The sequence below is a fragment of the Sebastes umbrosus genome, chromosome 13 (assembly GCF_015220745.1).
Source record: "Sebastes umbrosus isolate fSebUmb1 chromosome 13, fSebUmb1.pri, whole genome shotgun sequence".
NCBI lineage: Eukaryota > Metazoa > Chordata > Actinopteri > Perciformes > Sebastidae > Sebastes > Sebastes umbrosus.
This window is the reverse complement of record NC_051281.1, coordinates 889,995-912,047: the sequence shown is the minus strand read 5'-3', so window position 1 is coordinate 912,047 and position 22,053 is coordinate 889,995. Positions and strand designations below refer to the sequence as shown.

Sequence of the window (22,053 nt, the reverse complement as noted above, 5' to 3'; positions counted from 1 at the left end):
TAAATCGAGCATTTATGAAGTGCTTAGAGGATATCTGTGTATCACGATATTGCCTAAAAATATTGCAATATTATTTTTAGGCCACATCGCCCAGCCCTACTCTCATCTACTCTCATCTACTCTGTACTGACGTGTGTAAAGTGATGCCAGCTTCTCTGGTCTCTCTATAACGTAATGTTGCATCTACTGTTTTATATCAATATCAACATCTGCCCTACAACTTTCTAGGACAGATGTGGAAATAAAGCACAACGACTGGAAGTCAGCACTAGTAACCGGGACGCAGGACATCAGATCCTGTTGTGGTCTGTGAGCACAAATGAAGGGAGCCCGACAGGTAAATGGTGCAGTTAGGAGAGAAATGAGCATGCTGCCCGTGTTGGAGCAGGATCTGGTCTGCAGAGAGAGATAACGCTAACTGGAGGTTCACGTTGCATCACAACAGGCTGAAACAGACAACACTGGCAGCAGCAGCGACGGAGCTTTTATCAGCAACAGAAAAGGAGCACCAAGTTTGTGTTTGTGAGTTCACCTGCATGTAAACACCCGTCTGCACCAAAATGAACAAATTATTGTAAAGCACAAGGACATTAATAGAAAGCTATTTTGCTATCGATGCCTCGGCCCGAGGCTCCGACTGCCTCCTTTAAATTAGCAGAGAAACAGTCAGACTCAGTAACACATTTCATGGATGATTGAAGGATAATAAAAGAGCAAAGCTAAAAGTGTTTCTGTTGAAATGAGAATGCAGAGAGAGGAAACAGGTCTATATATACACATCATATGCTCCTTTCTCTCCCTGAACAACGTCTTTCTGGGCTGTTTCTGCCTCTCAGGAGCAGAGAGGAAAACCGGATGTGAGCTTAAACAGAAAGATGTTTGCTTTTCTTCTGTTCAACCTGAGTTGAAGAACAAACGTCTCCACGCCTGAAGAAGAAGAGAGGAAATGTTCAGAGATCTTCTGCAGCGTTCCTCCACCTCGCCACGTTTAGACGCTCCACTCTGTTTCACTTATTCTTTAAGCTCAAAGTTTTGCACCCAGCGGATATCCTGCAACTCTTTATTCATATACCAGATCTTCTTAACGAGCACGGATGAAAGAACGAGAGAGAGAGAGAGAGAGAAGAAATGAAATCTAAGAACAGTTTGGTATTCGCTCTGCGACTCTTCACCGAGGTATAAAGACGGAGGTGAGTCGAGAAGCGTCTCATCCTCCATCTGATGATAACCTTGTAAAGATTCTGTCTTTGTCTTTTGACGTTCTGCTGCGTCGAGACCTGGAACACGTATACTATAGTGAGCTTTTCCTCTTTCCTGCGCCACATTAGGGCTGTCGCAAGAACTGCAAGAACTGCAATACCGCAGTCCTAAAACCCAGAAATGAGTTAGCATGTACTGCCCGGTGTTGGAATCCAACCTGTGGCCCTTTGCTGCATGTTATCCTCTCTCTCCCTCTCTCTCTCCCTTCCACATCTATAACTGTCACTAACAAATAAAGGAAAAAAGACTAAAAAATAACCTTTAAATAAAAAAAAAACAGACGCAACCAAAGCTGCGCCTCATCGCCCTTCTGTGTTCTGCATTTAACAATAAACAAGTATTGAAATGAGTTTTAAAACAAACAGTATACCTATTAACAGCCTGACAATAAAGCTTATTTATGTAGCACTAAAATCAGGATAAATGAAGTCAATAATATACATATCAGTCTGTTGATCCAGCAGGGGACAGCCCTACTCTCCACTCAGCTCGTCTTCCTGCAGGAATGTAAATGTGGAGACTGATTGGACTCTTCACTAAAGATGGACAGAAGCTCTGAGGATGTTTTCATATTTAGATTCCTTGAGCTCCGTGTGAAGCTGTTAATAAACCGCTGCAGCAGAGTTCAGCTGTCTGGAGGCCGTTCCACTCTATAACACTCTTCTCATGTTGGTACAGCAGCCTCGGGGTTAATGATGCCTCCACATCTCCTGGATTTCAGGTCTGAGCTTCACCTGGACAATAACAGGCATCACTCTACACGTCTCTGAAAGGTGTTTCAAGAAGCAGCAGCCATGAGACTGAAGAGAAACCTCAGCAGCTATTCATCCCGTGGTTGGTCTCAGTGAGCGGCGACTCTTATAGAACGCTCTGCAGAACGCTTTCATAACGGGGAAATAAAAGCTGCTAAATGGATCGGGCGAGCTGCTCAGGCTGCTTATACAAGATAAACCTTGACGTCTCTGTCATACTTGGCTGCAACTTATCCACCTAAAGGGTAACCTATGGAGGACAGAACCTGCCAAAATAAATCAATAAACAAATAAATGACTCGATAAATAAATAAATATGTCATTAAATGTAGCAAAAAATAATATTCAAATTAAATGTAGCCATTAATTAATTGATAATATGTGACATAAATTGATATTTCTGTTTTAATTTGCTTCTTTATTTATTTATTTATAGTTGTACTAATTCTCTTATTTATTTACTCTTCTGTTTAATTTTCACTTTAATTTATTTATTTTTATACATTTTTGAATGAATTTATAAATTTTTGCATTCATTATTTATTTAGCATTTATTTAGCTTTTTTTTTATTTATTTTTGCATTTTTAATTTATTTAATAATTTTTGCATTTATTATTTACTTATTTGAGCATTTTTTATTTTTTTAATTTTTTTTAATTTATTATTTATTTATATATTTTTGCATTTATTTTTTATTTAACTCAATGTGCGTGTCTGACCCCATGATGACTCACGTTGAGTGACGGTGCCCTCATTTACATAATGAGGCAGAAATGCATAAAGAAATGTAAAAATAAAAGAATACATAAATAAATAAAGGGTAAAATGCAAAAGGAAAGTGCAGAAATAAATGCATAAATACATAAATAAATACATACATTTAAAAATAAATAAATAAATACATTTAATACATAAATAAAAGGGAAAACAAAATAGAAGAGTAAATAAATAATATAAAGATAAATAAATAAAATAGAGAAGCAAATTAAAACAGAAATATCAGTTAATTAATGGTCCCATTTATTTTTAACATTATTTTTGCTACATTTAGCCGTTATATCGCTGTCTTCACAGCCGCCAGACTCCATTCACAAAAACAGTACTTTTACCTCTCAGCTCAGGGGAGTTGCTGGTCTACAACTGCATCGCTCCAAAAGGTTTTATAAAGACTTGAACGGAAAATTGACTTTTGACACTAAAACATACTTTAACCAAAGTTTGAATGGTGAGATTTGAATACATGAGGAACACCTCTGGGAAGATACAGGATGATATAAACACCTTAAAACCAGTGTGTGTTGGCTGCCTACCTGGCTGACTTTAGCTGGTGTGAGGACCATGTCGAGGACTCCCGCCCAGCCAGCGATCACTCCTGTGGGGACGGCGTAGGCCAGCGCGATCATCAGGAACCGCAGGTTACTAAAAGAGACACATTAGAGGGTCAAGATTACACTCACTAAATAAAGTCTTATCACACCAACAGCGAAGCAAACTTTTCGCGCGGCACTGATCCAACCAGACTCCATTCAGAAAACAAGCATTTTAAAAGTCGTCTGCTTGTCGTCATGGTAACAGACCTGAAAAAGCGTGAATTCAGACTTTTTACTAATCAGCATCATTATGTAGATATTACAGCATTATTTTGATCTGTTTATTGATATTAAATCACAGCTCAATCTGTTTATTTGGGTTCACAACGCAGTAGAGACATGTAGCTGCTAGATACAGTCTGTGTGATGTCACTGTGCGTAAATACAGCTCGCCGCCGGGGGACGTTATGAACCCAGACACAACGGTGTTTGGTTTTCTGACATATCTAGGACTTCACCAACATGTACAAAGCAGCAACAGAGGTTATTTCTTACTGGTTGATGGAGGAAAGAACAGGTGTTGGTATCTATGGCGACGAGTTCCTCCTCCTCTCCGGAGCAGGTCAAACGAGGTGAAATGTTTGCTTGGCTCTCGGTGTGAATGCAACATTACAAGCTAATTGTTTGTGTGCTGATTCCCCCCAGAATATGAATATGAGTTCTTAGATGCATAATGATGAGGCTCTGTGTTAAAACACAGCGGCTTGTTGTTTAGTTTCCCTCTGGTTTATTTATTAACTACATATTCAGATCGTTTCTCAGGCCGGTCCTGTCGCTGTCCTCTGGGTAAAAACATCTTTAACTTCTCAAATAGCCGACAAATCAATCACTAACTGACACAGTTTCTTCTGTTTAACATGCAGCAGTTTGCTCAAATTAAAGACTTCAGATCTCCACATGAATTTTAATGAGGCATCTAAAACATCCTGGTTTCTCTCATCCAACAGTATTTTAACCTCTACTGTTAAAGTCTCTTATTATAACAAAATATTCAGGTATTAATAAACGTGTTTCGGAGGAGGGTTCTCTAGGGGTCGGGAAAAAAAAATTATTCATTCACTCGATTCACTTCCAAAAATCAATTTTTAAATTCTTTTTAAAAACATTATTGTGTGATTTATTGAAAAGAATCAACCAATATACCAGTTTTACAGTTTTATTTTGTGTATAAATAAATGCAAAAATAAATAAATACATAAATAAATCCAAAATAAATAAATAATAAATGCAAAAATGAATAAATTAATTTAAAATGTATAAAATAATATTGTGCTTAATTATCGCGTTAACTTTGACAGCCCTACTTAAAACCAAAAATTATTCAATTTGAAAAAAGATATTAAAAAGTTTAAAAGGAAGCAAGTGTTCACATTTGTGGAGCTAAAACCACAAATGTGACGGCTGCTTATCAGATTATCAGCTGAAATCAAACTGGACAAATAAGAGATAAAACCCGTCTCCCAGCTGTGATAAACTGATTTATTAGACTATAGTTATTATCTGATGTGAGCCGTCTGCTAATATCTTCACCGGCTCTCAGAGTTCTGGGATCAACAGGGGAGAAATAAAGAAGAAGACGCCTCCATATGCCTCGTTATGTACAGTATGCAAACCCTCCAATCACATGCAACCCAATTACAATCACTCGGAACTCCCACGCTGATCACCTCCGCCCTGATTTAAATCAGCACGCCACCTCCTCGACCCCCAACAGCATGATTAGAATCACTGGGCGGCTGATTCATAGACTGTTTTGTTTTCCTGGACACAGTTTAAGTTATTCTCCCTTCCTCCCTCCCTCCCTCCCTCCCAATCACCGCCGCCTCGCTCTTTAGGATGCCGGCAGCATCCTGAGCGGTATCACGAGGGGACATCTGGAGAACACCTTGAGGCCTCCCGCAGCCCGACGACAGCTTCAAACGCTGAGACACAGCAACACGTTCACACCCTCTTCCCTTTCCTGCCTCTTTTATTCTCCTCAGAGGAACAAACATCTCCACGCCGCCGCTGCTGCTGCTGCTGCAGGCCCGTCTGGTCCTGACTAGGGATGTACCGATACCAGTATCGGGTATCGGGTCTGATACTGTGCTCATGTACTCATACTCGCAAAACGGCTCCGATACAACGGCACGGATACCACTTTACAGCAGCGTGACGTTAACCTCTCGTCACCATCTTTCGGGTCCTCACGCTCCAGCTCCCTGATGGTGCGGGTTAGACGGGCCGGTGGTGCGCCCGACTCCGCTGGGTCGGCGCGCACCGGCCCTCACTTTCATTGCTCCACAGGGTTTTGCTTGAACCACCTGACTCGCGCGTGCGTTAGGCTCCTTGGTCCGTGTTTCAAGACGGGTCGGGTGGGTTGCAGACATCGCCGCAGACCCCTGGCGCCTTTAACGTGGGCCGAGCCCCGCCCTGGGGGCACGACGCGGTTGGGGCGCTCTGAGGACAGTCCGCTCCGGTCGACAGTCGCACCGGGAGCAGAGAGCCCCGTCCGGGTGGGGAGCGCTGTAAAGCTGCGGTTGCGAGCCACCTTCACCCCAAGCCTTTCCAAGCCGACCTAGAGCCGGTGGCGGCGCACCGCCTCGTATGCGGGACTCCCCAGCCTGCCGTGTGTCGCTCACAACCTCCAGCTGGCTGTTAACGAGGGTCTTCAGGCTCAGAGAAGTACTCGTATCGGTACTCGGTATCGGAGAGTACCCAAATGTAAGTACTCGTACTCGGTCTGAATAAAGTGGTATCGGTGCATCCCTAGTCCTGACTGAGCGGCATGAAGCGACTCGGCCTTGGGGAGAGTATCGAGGGACGGTCGTAAAAGCCCCGTGATGGAGCATCCTCATCCCCCCCCCCCCAGCACCCTTTTCATTAACCTTGCTATAACTGCAGGAAATCAATATCCATGCACCTCTTATTTAGATAACCAAATGTGAGCGTCCCTTTCCTTTCCTTTCCTCTCCTTCTGCTGATGATGAAATATCTCTGAAGAAGTCTCGAAGCCGGCGGCGTCATCAGCTAAGTGCCATTTGTCCTTGGCAGACCCGGCTGGAGATCAATGCATCAGGATGACAACGCTCAGAGCTAAAGAGAGTCTGACTGTGGAGAGGAGAGGAGGGAGGCTTTCCTTTCCTCTCTCACTGTGATCAGAACACAACGGTGACTTTACACCTCGTGCAGAGACTATTCACGACTTGTAATTAGACTGCTGCTGTGGAAGCAGATGTGAGCAGCTGGAAGCACTCATCAAGCTGGAGATCATTAACCAACGCTCAGACCCTGACAGGCTGGATGGATGAACACATACATCAACGGAGATCTATCGGGTCGACTAACTGACGAGTCGGTCGCCACCTGCTGTCACCGAGGAGGCCACGACATGTCATCAGGGCTGATCCTGGTATCATAGGAAACTATAAAACCTGATGAATCCATCGGTACCAACCATGTCAGACTAGCTGGTCATGAAGGAGGTTAAAAAACTCCAAAGTTACACTAAATGTTGGAGAGGAAAAACTGTCATGTCCATTTTCAAAGGGGTCCCTTGACCTCTGACCTCCAGATGTGTGAATGTAAATGGGTTCTATGGGTACCCACGAGTCTCCCCTTTACAGACATGCCCACTTTATGATAATCACATGCAGTTTGGGGCAAGTCATAGTCAAGTCAGCACACTGACACACTGACAGCTGTTGTTGCCTGTTGGGCTGCAGTTTGCCATGTTATGATTGGAGCATAACGCTGCACCTTTAAGAGTTGTATTCCTTTTTCCTGTTCACATTATTTTGTCCACCACCTGTATGAGTACACATATGAGACACTTCCTGCTCCGGAGGCTCGACGCTGCTGGACCGAGATACGACACGATGCTCAAACAGGTCACTGGACAGCTGCCTATCACAAGTGGAACAGAACCGCTCTCAGCTGGATGGCCTAGTTCAGCTGGCCCGTCTGTGTGTGTGTGTGTGTGTGTGTGTGTGTGTGTGTGTGTGTGTGTGTGTGTGTGTGTGTGTGTCCGTACATGTGTCCAACACTATGCATTAGGTTGATGTCAGCTCTGGTCCCTGTCATCTATCTCTGAGGGAGCTCTTACTGGGAGTTAAGCCTCTCTGTGCTGGTCAGAGGCCCGTGGACAACATGGCACAGTAGTGGAGCTATTTCCTGCTGCAGAGCCAAACCGAGCCGGGCCAAACTCCCCGGCTACCGGCGCCCAGCCCTCCCCTCCTCTCCCTCCTCCAACCCTCTAATCCCTCGCCACGGCCACGGGCTTCATTCCTCCACAAGCCAGGCAGGAGGCGCTCCTCGGGCAGCACGCTGTTTCCTCGTGGCTCGGAGGGTAAACAGCCTCGGTGCCTCGCTGCACCACAAACTACATGTTTCTGGTCAACATCATCCTTTCTGCAGCCGAGATATTCTCATATTGGTTTCTTTTAGCAACCAAATCTTCCTGCAACCAGGAGTTTTTCTCCTGTTCTTCGCTCATTTTCAGGTTTCAGGCAAGTTTTCCTTTTATATGAAGCAGCAGAAACAGTTGTAGTATGATGCTTGACATCGCACGTCTTGCTTGCAATGCGATTACTGCACATGCACGCAATGTCGCTGCTGAAACGACAGATTGTGCAGCCCTAATTTTGATTGTCCTTTTCTGAGACCTTAGATATCCAACTTGTGATTAAAGCTGCTAATACAGATCACTCTTGTATCCATTTAGCTTGTAACTTTACATTTTTATTGTTGTAAACTAAAAGAAAATTTTATTTAATTTTTGTATTTTATTTTTAGCTTGTAACTTTACAGTTTCTTCTTCTTTCTTGTCTAACCAGATCGGCATGACGTGCTCATATATCACACTTAAAAAAATGGCAAACTGCCTTTGAATCGTCCCTCCCTTGAGGACGAATCCACTCTCTGTTTCCCAGTATTTGTTCTACTTTTTGCCATATTTCGCCCACTTAGTACCTGACAGTGTTAGCTAAACTCCATCAACCCTGCGAAGATGATCGGGAGTTGTGCAACTATATATCAGTATAAACTCGCGATACCTTTCTAGTATGGGTATACCGTGCTACACCAGTGCAGTGATGGAGGCTGTTCCAGCGTGATTCAATCAGCGTCTCTAGATTCTCCCTTTCCCAGGTGATGAAACATCAATAAATGCATTCCAGCACCTTGTCATAATAGACCATCTCTCTCTGACCGCGTGCATCAGCGGCGTCTAGAGAATACGCCTGACCCCGGTGGCAACCGATGCGGAGGATGATGTAGAAGCAACCAGTGTATTATAGCTCAGTAATTAATCCAGAGGGAGGGCCGGCGTTTCTTTGATAACAACCCCAGCAGATGGTGAGTGGCAGAGCCCTTCATTAGGATTCAACATCCTTCTCCGGCGCACGATCCCGTCACTTTAACTCTCCTAGACGAGACGCGCGCAACGCATCAGCAAATAAGAAAGCAAACTGATGGATCTGTGGACGCGGCGGTCAGAGAGCTGCTGCTGCTGCAGGAACGAACGCTCTGAAACACGACGGCACCTGAAAGTCATTCCAAATGCAGCGCTCGCTTTTCACGTCTGCACCCTGAGTTGAATCAAGGACGCGTCGAGTTAGGCATACTGAACAATGCACTGAAATAACGCTCTCAACAAAAAGGTCATGTGGTGTTTCAGAGGACTTTGTGTGTGTGTGTGTGTGTGTGTGTGTGTGTGTGTGGTTTTACCTCAGAAGTCGGCAGATGCTGCTCCTGTAGCTGAGTCTCTGGCTGGCGGCGGCCACGCTGGGAGGCATCGGAGGGCGTGACGGGAAATAGAGCAGGATGGCGCCGAAAAGCACGGCGATCGCAGCCAACTCTGACGGAGACACAGATAACAGAGATGTACGTGTTATTTCACAGAGAAGACTAAAAAACAGGTCACTGTGAAGTCCTCAAATCATCCCTGAAATAAACACAACGGTCTAACAGACAAGACGACAGAATACATATCAACGTCCAACGTTTCCTCATACAACAGTTTGCGTGCCAATATTGCATCAATACACAGACGTCAAATATCAATCTTTTATTACTAGGGCTGTCAAAGTGAGCGCGATAATAATGCATTAACAGAAATTTGTTTTAAAGCCACTACATTCTTTAATGCATTAATGCAACTTGTGATTTTTAGGTTGTAGCAGTTCAGTTTTAAAGCTAGAGTGAAGATCCTGGTATCATAGTAAACTATAAAACCTGATGGATCCATCGGTACCAACCATGTCAGACTAGCTGGTCATGAAGGAGGTTAAATAACGCTCCAAACCTACACTAAATGTTGGAGAGGAAAAACTGTCATGTTCATTTTCAAAGGGGTCCCTTGACCTCTGACCTCCAGACATTCTGTATCATAGCAACCAGACGCGACCAAAGTGTCTCAGCGGAGAAAATGCTGCGCCTCCAAAGTGCTCTCAAGCGCTTTCAGCTGAGCACTTTCAGCTGGGAAAAAATGTTTTGGAGGACAAGGGCGCTAATAGACAACGGTCTCAAACTGACGAAGAAAGCAGCAACAGAGACTTCATTTAGTGGCGCACATCTTAACGAAACACAAGAAGCCCCTCTTCACCTAAGACAGAAATGAAGTCTGCTACTGGAGATGTAAAACTTTCCCTTTAAATGAGCTCTGAGAGGACAGAAGGTTGCAGACCTCTGATATACATCACGTATGGATTAATGGAGCAGCAGCAGCCCGACAGCAGCGCTGCGTTCCCGCTCACATCGATCCCTCGTCTGGATTTCTCTCTTTTGATGACCTCTAAAACTTTTGGTCCACAGAAGGTGTCTGCTTCGTCCTTTAATAACGAACAGCAACACTACCTGAGGTTAAACAAAAGCCTCAGCCTCCATCTATTACAGCCTGCTTGTTTCTCTTTTCAGCGTGCTTTTAATTTTCTGAGTCAGTTAAGCATAACGCCGCCAGCAATCCATTTTTCAGAGGGGCGGTTATGAACGGTATAATTGGGGTTTCTTTGGCGTAAACTTCTCGGATCCCCTCTCCTGATTGTATTTGTGTCCCTCGACGGGGCCGACATGATGTCGAGATGATGTGCTATCGATCCTCCGTGCCCTCGGAGGCTCGCTCGCTTGTTCCTACCTGCATACATAACCAGCTGGATCCTGTCTCGGATGGAGAGGATCTCCATGAACTCCATTATAGTTCATATATCTGAATGGATGAACAGAACTAATAGGACTGTCACAGTTAACGATAATAATGCAGATTTGTTTTAACACCACTAATTTCTTTAACGCATTAACACAATAGATCTTTCGGAGGTAGAAGCGGGCTCAGTTTTAAAGTTAGAAAAAAGTTTCGGAAAAAAAGCCAGAAAAATGTTTTTAAAAAGTCTCAAAAATGGCCGAAGAAAAGAAGATGAAAAGTCCGACATATGTCTGAAAAATGTCTGGAAATGTCAGTAAAAAAGTCTGAAAAATATCTGAAAAAAAGAGTTTTAAAGCAGAGTGAAGATACTGTTCAAAAAAAGTCTGAAAAATGTAAAAAAAAAAAAAATGTCTGAAAAATGTCCAAAAAAAAGTCTGAAAAATATTCGAGAAAAAAATCTGAAAAATATTCGAAAAAGAAAGTTTGAAAAATATTCGAGAAAAAAAAGTTTGAAAAATATTTGAGAAAAAAAAGTCTGAAAAATATTCGAGAAAAAAAAGTTTGAAAAATATTCGAGAAAAAAAAGTCTGAAAAAAATTCGAGAAAAAAAAGTCTGAAAAATATGCAAGAAAAAAAAGTTTGAAAAATATTCGAGAAAAAAAAGTCTGAAAAATATTCGAGAAAAAAAAGTTTGAAAAATATTCGAGAAAAAAAAGTATGAAAAATATTCGAGAAAAAAAGTTTGAAAAATATTCGAAAAAAAAAGTTTGAAAAATATTCGAAAAAGAAAGTTTGAAAAATATTCGAGAAAAAAAAGTCTGAAAAATATTCGAGAAAAAAAAGTTTGAAAAATATTCGAGAAAAAAAAGTCTGAAAAATATTCGAGAAAAAAAAGTTTGAAAAATATTCGAGAAAAAAAAGTTTGAAAAAAATTAGAGAAAAAAAAGTCTGAAAAAAATTCGAGAAAAAAAAGTCTGAAAAAAGTTTGAGAAATGTCCAAAAGAAAGGCAGAAGAAAAGTCCGATCCTGGTATCATAGTAAACTATAAAACCTGATGAATCCATCGGTACCAGCCATGTCATACTAGCTGGTCATGAAGGAGGCTAAATAACGCTCCAAACCAACACTAAATGTTGGTGAGGAAAAACTGTCATGGTCATTTTCAAAGGGGTCCCTTGACCTCTGACCTCCAGATGTGTGAATGTAAACTTTGAGATGAACAGAGTTAAAACTGGATCTTATTACTGATGTGCTATCGATCCTTCGCGCCCTCAGAAGGCTCGCTTGTTCCTACCTGCATACATAACCAGCTGGATCCTGTCTCGGATGGAGCTTGCGGAAGCCGCCGCGTCCACCGTTGCCGCCGGCTGGGTGTGGTTGGGGCCCGGGGCCGGCACCACCAGGGGTCCCACGACAAACGACGCGGCGCTGCCCAGGTAGGAGAAGAGCGTGGCCACGGCGGTGGCGGTGGCTCTCTGGTCGGGGGCGAACCACGTGGTGGAGAGGTAGGGGCCGGCGCTCATCATGGTCGGCCCGGCTAAACCGTTCAGAAACTGACCTCCGTGGATCAACCTGAGGAGACGGAAAGAGTTCAATTATTAACCACGAGAAACAAGAAACTATCAGAACCACTGGAGCTCCGACAGCCGATGATTCTCATTCAACAGAAATGACTTCAGGCTGGAAGCACAAAACTGTTCTTCAAGTTTACTTTAACACCTTCAGGACCTCGTTAACACCAATTTAGACGACGTATAACACCAATTAGGTCAGTAAAATAAATCTTAAAATAAGGCTAGATCAAAGGGCGTATGACAAGGACGAAAGACAACCCCTCCACATTCTCTAAAATGTTACATTATCCAGGATTATAGTTTAAATGATTTATGAGACACAGCTGTCTCCGTCACTGTCAAACCATCGATGAGACCATTTAGATAATTCACCTGTGTGAGGATGAAGACTATATTTAAATAAGTGTTGACATGATAATCAAGTTTTCAGAATGAATACCTGTAACTAGGGCTGTCGATCAATTTTAATATTTAATCGCGATTAACTGCACATTTTTTATCTGTTCAAAATGTCCCTTAAAGGAGATTTGTCAAGTATTTATTGTAATGAATTTTTTAATTAATGTATTTATTATTGCATTTATTTACTTATTTATTTTTACCTTAGTATTAATTCCCTTATTAATTTACTCTTCTGTTTAATTTACACTTTTATTTATTCATGTATTTATGGTAATGCATTTTTAAATATATTTATTTTTATTTATGTATTTATTTTTGTATTTATTTATTTATTTTTACCTTTGCATTAATGCTCTTATTTATTTAACCTTCTGTTGAATTTCCACTTTTATTTATTTATGAACTTATGTTTATGAATTTTAAAATGTATATATTTATTTATGTGTTTAAGCATTTATTTATTTATGTACTTATGTTCATGATTTTTTTAAATGTATGTATTTATTTTTGCATTTATTTTATTTATGTATTTATTTATGCATTTATTTTTGTATTTATTTTATATTTCTTTTTAAATGTATGTATTTATTTGTGTGTTTAAGAATTTAAACACAGGTAATCATGTATTTATGGTAATGAATTTTGAAATGTATATATTTTGCATTTATTTTTATTTATGTATTTATTTTTGCATATATATATATTTTTTAACCTTTGTATTAATTATCTTATCTATTTACTCTTGTTTAATTTACACTTTTATTTATTTATGTACTTATGTTTATGAATTTTAAAATGTATTTATTTATTTAATATTTATTTTTTAAATGTATGTATTTATTTATGTGTTTAAGCGTTTGTTTATTTATGTATTTATGTTCATGATTTTTTTAAATATATCTATTTATTTTTGCATTTATTTTATTTATGTATTTATTTTTGCATACATTTTTTTATATATTTTCACATTTATTATTTAGCATTTCCCCATTATTTAAACGCATTTATTTATTTCTGTATTCTTTTCTTACACTAATTCATACATTTGTTTTTACATTTCTTCATGCATGTGAGGGGGCGTTGCGTTCATGTTGTGTCACTGTGGCTTTCAGTCTTGACAACTCAGAAAGAGAAAAGCAGGTAGGAAATAGTTGATTTGTTTTTGTTTTTGATACCCAGACGTAAAGTTAAAACGTCAACTCTTCAGACTTTAAATCAGTCACACATATAGCAGTCCGTCTCTCTCTTCTGTTTACCGACACGTCTCAACCCTCTAACTGGTTCTAACTCTGCTGTCTGCTGCCTCTGGGCCTCGCAGATAAATGTGTCACGGCAGAATACAAAAGGCCAGCGGTCGCTGACAGACTGATTGGAGAATAATGTGTTCAGCTTCCCACATCTCCGACCCGCTAACACCCAGACGATACACCGGCACGTCCTGAAATACTCTTTACTCGTCCCACTGCCTCTTTATTTATATGTATGTCTGTCTTTATCGCTCAAAGAGATTTGACTAATAATAATAATACATGTATACATGACTGTAACCCGGTCATCAGGTCCTAGACTCTCTACGGAGTCAGAGACCTCAGTAACTGAGAGATGAACTCAGCGTTTACCGTCTTATTACGAGTGATGGAAGACGACAGTGACGAGAGATTTATCCTCCACATTACCGGAGTCACACTGTCATTTTCCCTTCAGCGTGTAGATCATCATCATCACACCATTTGTCATTATTATGTCTTCGTTTCACAAACTTACCACCTCGTTATTTAGCTCACGGCAAATCAGAAAGCTCGCTAATGTGCCGCCACGCCACAGTATCCCCGTCTCAACCGGAGGCCGTGGACACGTCTGGAACACAACGTCTGGAAACATCAATGAAATCCTGCCTTTTTATAAAACTAAACACGACCATTAACTCCCTCAGACATCGTGGTGTACGAATATGGAACACCAGAATACACGTTATCAAGAGCTCGTTAACATTACGACATTATAAAAGGAAACTATAATCACATTTAATTCATGATGTCTATTTATACTTTGATATATGTGTTTTTATGTACTGTTTTTTTAATGTACTTCATTGTTTTTATTGGATTGTTTTCCACTGTTTGTTTTTTCTGCTCATTTTGTGTCTTCTTGTTTAACCTCTGTTGTATTTTTTAGTTTAGTTCTTTCCTCCTTTTTTGTTATGTTGTTTTCTTTCTCCTGGGGTTGGGGTAGGGGGTGGGGCTTCTTGACCTCTCTTGACCTCTCTTGACCTCTCATGAGTTTACGAGAAAAAAATTATAATATTATGAGAATAAAGTCAGAAGTTTACGAGAACAAAAAGAGTAATATCTCCTGACACATTTCTTGTCTTGTTTTTTTCATTGACTGGATTTTGTGCGGTTTTATGTGCAAATAAATGAAACTTAGACTTATGAAATGTAAAAACATTCTTTCATGTCATCTCTCTGTGATTAAGTCGTTTTTTTTGTGTGTACTATGTAAGGCTGCATGATTATGGCCAAAATGATAATCACGATTATTTAGATCAATATTATTATTATCACGATTATTCATTGATTTTAGGGACACATTTTTTTATTGCAATTTCACTATTATATAAACAGAGCACTGCTTTAACTCCCACGTTGTCCTAAATTACAAAACCGTCACAAAATATTATCCTTTTACTTTGTTATTGTCATCTATAGTGGTTATTTAAAAATACAAAAAACACAATTCAAATGATAAAGGATTGTGTTTTTATTAAAATATTTGCTTTGATTAAAAAAATCTTTATTACTAGTTTTAATGATATATTATAATCTGTTTAGAGCTAGTGTTATGAAGTTAAACAGGTCATACTTTTCTCTCTAATATCTATTTTATTCAAGTTTCTCACCAAAAACTACATTTTACAAGATTACATTTGAACGTATCATGATAGCGTTTGAATTTACCTTCAACCGAGATTAATTTTTACTGAATAGAGCCTGAACGCATCATAATGTAACTCAGTTGCACCTCCAGTGTGTCAGCTAGTTAGCGTTGGCTGTTAGCAGCCGGTTAGCAGCACAGTCCTGCACGGAGCTAAATGTTTAAAGAAATGTATAAAGAAAAGAAAACATTTAAGGAAATAAATAAGGGGTGAAATGCAAAAGGAAAATCATGCATAAATAAATAAATATAAAATAAATAAAAGAGAGCCTGAACGCACCATAATGTAACCTTCGTTAACAGAGAAACACTTGTTTGGCCACAATTGTGATTATTCTGTTACAAGAAACGTATATATATATATACAGTTATGTATATTTGCACGTCATGACTGTTTGATCCAGATAAAGCAGCTGTAGACTATAAACTGGGCGATACAGCTTTAACGGGCGGCATGAGCTCCCGAGAGTGGCAATCAGATTTTGGCGGAAGATCACTTTTTGGCACGATACCGGCAAAACAAATGGGATATATGAGACTGCTGAAATCCGTCCGACTTCAATCAGCTGCTGATTCAAGCTGCTGATTGGTTCATCTCTAGCTGTTAGTTTAAGAAGCGCTTTATTTATTGCAGCAGAGATTTCTGTGAGCAGAACGAGCATTTTAAACGTCAGTAACGGGTGATCATGTTCATTTAATTGTGAGAAACCAAAACCCTGATTAATATTCAATTAATTGTGCAGCCCTCGTACCGTTTACCCCGAACTACAGCCCTGGAAAAGAAGCTGTAGCTAAGTTTAATTTAATGTTTTCTCAGCCTTTAAGTGTTTATTCCATACTGTTAATGATAACACGTGGTATTCTTCTGTTTACCTGCTGACTACCAGACTCGTCAGCCAAAGCGGCATCATGTGCCGTTTAGTGTGCCAGATTGAAATGGAGTGGAAAGCAACGCCCCGACTGGCAGGTTCTGGAGCACATCCTGTGATTACAGTCTCATTTAGACCTGGGACGGGTCCAGATCCAGGACCGGTCCACCTGCTCTACTGTAGCTCCTCATTAGTCTCAAAGATTACTCCAAACACAACACTGACAAATCTAAATAATACTGATACTACTACTATCAGAGCAACAGAGATACTCAGGGACCTCATATCAGGTATGAAAGGCTAACTGAGACCTTTCTCTAGACCAGGGGTCAGAAACCTTTACTATCTAAAGAGACATTCTAGACAAACAAACTAAACATGTGATCATCGTGATGAAGGTAACACAGTTTATAGTCTCAGTATATAGTATATCAGTCTAATGCAGTGAGGGCCAAAGAGACAATGTACGAAGCAGTATTAGGGCCACATTGAGGGAAAAAACATCTGAGATTTACACAATAAAGTCAAAATATTATGAGAATAAAGTCATAACTTTACGAGAAGTCTGAAAAATGTCAGAAAAAAATCTGAAAAATGCCAAAAAACAAAAAAGAAGTCTGAAAAATGTCTAAAAGAAAAGTCTGATCCTGGTATCATAGTAAACTATAAAACCTGATGAATCCATCGGTACCAACTAGGGATGTCACGGTACCAGGAATCTGGTAGTCAATACCAATACCAGTGAATTTCCATCGTACGGTACCGTCGATACTGTAGAAAAAGAGTACCGTCACTTTTTTAGTATAGAGAAGTATCGGTTCTCGTGACATCACTAGTACCGACCAGGTCATACGAGCCTGAAGGAGGTTAAATAACGCTCCAAACTTATGCTAAATTTTGGCCATTTTCAAAGGGGTCCCTTGACCTCTGACCTCCAGATATGGTTTCTGGACAATATCTGTCATTGTTTTGTGTGGTTAATTGATTTCCAATAATTAATATATACATACATTTGAATGAAGCAGAATATTTGTCCACTCCCATGTTGATAAGAGGATTAAATACTTGATAAATCTCCCTTTAAGGTTCATTTTGACGGCCCTAATAATTAATAATCTGACCAGTTCAATGACAACGTTCAGAAGTTGTCAGCTTTTGAAACGTTGCTCTGTAAAGTTTACTGGAGTTCAGTCCCCGGGTCTCACCGTCTCTACGCTCCCAGGATAAATGTGGCTACGAAAACCGCCTTTAATGTGACAGGTGATGAGGACGGATGGCGAGTAACGGGAGGATGAGCGGTCACACGGGGGCGGCCGCGCTGTGGCAGGAGAGGGAGAGAAAGGAAGGGACAGATGATTGAGTTAATCAGTATAGATGAACGCTGTCAGACGGGATCCGATGGAGGACGACACAGAGAAGCTCTGTGGTGAGATCACCTCGCTGCCTCTGGTCCGCCGTGCAGACCCCATTCTGCCATCAGGAACCAGGCCGGGCCAGGTCTGTCTGGAAAGTGACACCAACAGCAGTCGTCACTGTGATACGGCGGCCTGCTGCGGCCAATCAGACGGTGTCTGAGTGCGTCTCACTTACTAATCACGCAGCTGGTCTGGATTTAAATGCACGAAAAGGTCGAGAGTGAACGAATGAAAACTCTTTGATTTGAGAGGCGAGCTAATCACAGCGAGGTCTAATCAGTGACCGCCGCCGCCGCCGCCGCTGATCATGATGATGTAACGGCCTCTCCTCATCTGAACTCCACAAAACAAAAACACACAAAAGATCCTCGTTGAAAAAAAGAGACTTTGATTTCTTAAGAAGGATCTTCAAAACAAAAGAGGCGGTTTACTTCCTCAAGGAGGACGTCATGAAGAGAAACATGAAACGTTGTGTGGAACAAACGTAGATCTGCAGGACGCCGTCGAGGGATAGCCGGCGCCGCCACTCGTCTCCTGATCTGGGAGCAGCCAAATGTTTGATCGCTCTTGAAACGCCCTTCAACTCCTCACATTCAAAGTTACGGAGCTAGACGTTGACTTGACTGTTTAGTCTCTCGGGTCATTTAAATCATCATCTAGAGATTAAACCAGGGGTCACCAGGGGTAATCAGGGGTAACCAGGGGTAACAAGGGGTCACCAGGGGTAACCAGGGGTCACCACGGGTAACCAGGGGTCACCAGGGGTCGGCAACCTGCGTCTCTTCAGCTCCTCTCCAGAGGCTCCCTGTGGATTTGTGTTTGTTTTTTTGTTTGAATTTTCAATTTTATTTATCGTTGTTGTAGGTCTATGGTACGACGGAGTATTAGGGCAAAAAATAAATCCAAGAATTCGAGAAAAAAAGTCGTAATATTACGAGAATAAAGTCATAGTATTATAAAGTAGTAATTTTACGTGTTATTTTCTTTTTTTCTCGTTAAGTTTTGACTTTTTTTCTCGTAATACTCTGACTTTATTAATTAATTTATTAATTAATACTCCGTAGTACATTGTCTCTTTGGCCCTCACTGCATTAGACTTATATACTATATACTTAGACATTAAACTGTGTTACCTTCATCACAATGATCACATGTTTTGCGGATCCAGACAGATTATTATTTATTTTAAAAGGCTCTTTTGACAGTAAAGGTTGCTGACTCCTGACCTCTGACTCCTGGACTAAACTAAACCTTCTGATAGGACACAATCCTCCTGTTCCTGAGAGCAGGTCACTAAACACAAACCCTCTCAGTCTATTTTTATCTCCACTGTAAAGCAAAGAGTGACCTCTGCTGGTGAGGCAGGAAGCTGCATGATCCCATCAGCATGTCATCTTATTAAAACAGGCCTCCAGGAGTTATGACCTCTCACATTTAAACATGCAAATCAGGCTGAACTGTGTCAGAAGTAACATTTGCTGTGTGATTCATCACATCTTGGCTTTCACTGAGCAATCAGTGTTTTTTACACTTTGAGCAGCGAGTCTGAAGAGCTGAAGGTCACGGCTGTGAAAGGTCGTCTCTTCACCGTGCTAGCAGGCAGCTCTCAGAGATACTGGAGATACTGGAGATGCTGGTTGGACTGGTCAGTCGGACCACTAACAGTCTCGCCCCGTACATATACTAACAAGGAGAGGAAGAGGTCAGCAGCCCTGTTTCTATTTCATCATATTTCCCCTTTATAGTAAAAGCTCGGGCTGTCACTGTGACGAAATGAGTCATTTCACACGTCATTTCAGAGAGAGAGAGCGTTCCTATTGGCTGTTCTCTGGTCATGTGACCGGTAGTTTGGTGTTCCTTCAAGCCATCTCAACTTGAACATCTCAAGTTGACTCAAATATGGCTGCTGCATCACAAACGTTCTCATTTTCCAGCTAAACCGTGCACTACGAGATGATTCAGAGAACATCTGAGGAGAGAAATAGACATTAACATAACAGAATATTGATTCATATTTGATCAGCGCTGCCTAGTTTGACCGTTTGGTCGGAGTTCAGAGTGATTGACAGCCGGCTCTCATAAACGGCAGATGGACAGTAGACCTCAGATCAGCTCTTACTGCTTGTTTTCCTCCGGTCTGTGAAATCTTGCAGATGCCGTTAGGAGCACCGGAGGACACAGAGACCACCGGAGGACACCGGAGGACACAGAGGAACATGATTTTTTCAGGTTACCTGTTTCATGAACTACTGTCACGATATAGCGACCGTTTTATAAAAATAACTTGTATTAAAGGGACTATTTGTAACTTTTTAAGCGTATAAATGTAGGGGGTCGCCACACATGCGCGCTCGCGTGTGACCGCTGCCTCTCCTCCTCTGCCTGCCTGCCTGCCTTCACTCAGACAGAGCGCGCGTTCTCAGCTCGCTCCACCTCTAGATGTGAACGCGCGCTCACTCCACACTGCAGAAGAGTTAGTTTAGCTCTGAGAATATCTAGTGAATGTTCAGTGGACGTTTGTGCAGAAATAACTGCTGCAGCTCCTCCAGACCAACAGAGGTTTCCCGTGTCTTGTGAAGTGACGGGGCTCCTCAGCTAGTAACGTTATCGTCTCGTTACCGACCGGGTGCCGGTGTCTCCTCTGCTCTCTCCGGATGCGGGCGGAGAGAGCAGAGAGACACGCTGCAGAGCCCCGCTGCATCAGCCTGCACTGAGGCAGGAAAAGCCAACACTAAGATCAGATCTAAATCATGTTCATGGAGAGACCTTCGTCTCAATCGAGTGATATTGTCGTTTTAGCTGACGTGTGTTGCCTCACTGTGTTGAGCGATGCTCGTTCAGGTATATTTAGAGCGAGCACAAGCCCGACGCTGACTTTCGTTGATTTCACGGCCACAGGTGTCGCTGTTAAGAAGCATTTCTGAAAGTTACAAATAGTCCCTTTAATCATATTTGCTCCAGTCTCCCCTACTGATGCTTTAAGACTTGACAAATCTCCCTTTAAGGTTCATTTTGAACGGATAAAAAGTGTGTGATTAATTCACGATCACTTTGGACAATCATGTGATTCAATATTTGAATGGATTGACAGCCCTAGTTTGAACTATCTGCGTATTCTGTCAATGACAGCGAGTCCTAACTGGCCGGGAGTGACGCAGCGCTGCGCAACACCGTTTTGAGCTGACCTTTTGTCAGACGCCCTGTATCTATTTGTTCCTGACGCTCGCTTTGAAAGCGCTGCATTGAGGAACGTCTGATTGGTGAAGTTGAAATGAGGAGTTATTTAAACGATAACTAAATAAGGCTCCAGCTGGCCGGAGGGAGACAGATGAGGGTTTCCTACTTGCTGTTTGTTGGCTGTATTGTAAGTCATTTCCAGTAAATAGGCTTATCACAATATTATACGTGTGTTTTGTGAGCCTTGATTCATGGCTGAGCCCTTGAAGCTGTTAATACGGGCTGTGTTTTGGTGAAGGACGTTGCACTTCTACAATGGATTCACGGTGGAGACCCAAAGTCCAATCAGCATTATGATGTGATGGAATAGCACGTCCCAGATTTCAAAATCAAGGAGGGCAAAAATACTAATGGTCCGTGTCCACAGCCTCCGTGCTTTCCACGCTCCCCATTCATTGTCTATGTAAGCAGCCGCGCAATGCATTCTGGTAGTGTGGCGTCGCGATTCGAGAGACTAGGCGTCACGACGCCCGCTCCTCATTTGCATAAAGTTGAGGGCTCGTCTACTTTATGTAAATCACGGGCGTCCGACACGACTCGCCGCCTCTCCAAACTCCCGAGGATCTTTTAAAATAAATGTTGTCGATCTAAATAAAGACAGATTCATCAACATGGATTATTTCTCTCCTCAAACGTTTTCAGAAACACATTTCAGTGAACTATTTACGTGAAATAAGAGAAGAAAGTTTCCAAACGAGCCTCCATACTGGTTCCGGTTTGAAAGCTGGGAGCAGCAGCCAACGGCGGGAAAGCGTTCGTCCAATCAGGAGCCGAGTGCCTTGTTTCTAGAGACAGCACACCAAGCGTCCAATGCTGGGAAGCGTCGCGTCCCCTCGCGATAAAAAAGTGAGTATTTTATCCTCCTTGATGGTGAAATCTGGGATGTGCTACTCTATCACATTGTTATATGAATATGGACTGTGAGGAAGACACAAATACAGAAACCTGCAACCACACTTCTCCTTCCTAATATACTCCACCAGGCTTCTTCTTCTCTGTACATTTAGCCAGTATTCCCTCCTCTGATGGCTTCCTTACCGCAGCCTCATGAGACACGGACAGACAGAAATTGATTTATCTGCTCTTTGAAAGACAAAATTATTTTTAAAAAGTCCTCAA

The 22,053-nt window shown here is 41.6% G+C and overlaps 1 protein-coding gene across 1 annotated transcript in view; it reads right to left on the bottom strand.

Annotated features, from left to right (window-relative positions):
- slc49a4 (solute carrier family 49 member 4) overlaps nucleotides 1–22,053 on the bottom strand; it is a 70,696-nt gene that overhangs the window by 32,945 nt on the left and 15,698 nt on the right. Inside the window, exons 3-5 of the mRNA XM_037789893.1 lie at nucleotides 11,798–12,075; nucleotides 9,090–9,219; nucleotides 3,324–3,432 (exon numbers count right to left, since the gene is read on the bottom strand). Of these exons, the coding sequence (XP_037645821.1) occupies nucleotides 3,324–3,432; nucleotides 9,090–9,219; nucleotides 11,798–12,075 (517 nt within the window). The remainder of the gene's footprint in view (nucleotides 1–3,323; nucleotides 3,433–9,089; nucleotides 9,220–11,797; nucleotides 12,076–22,053) is intronic.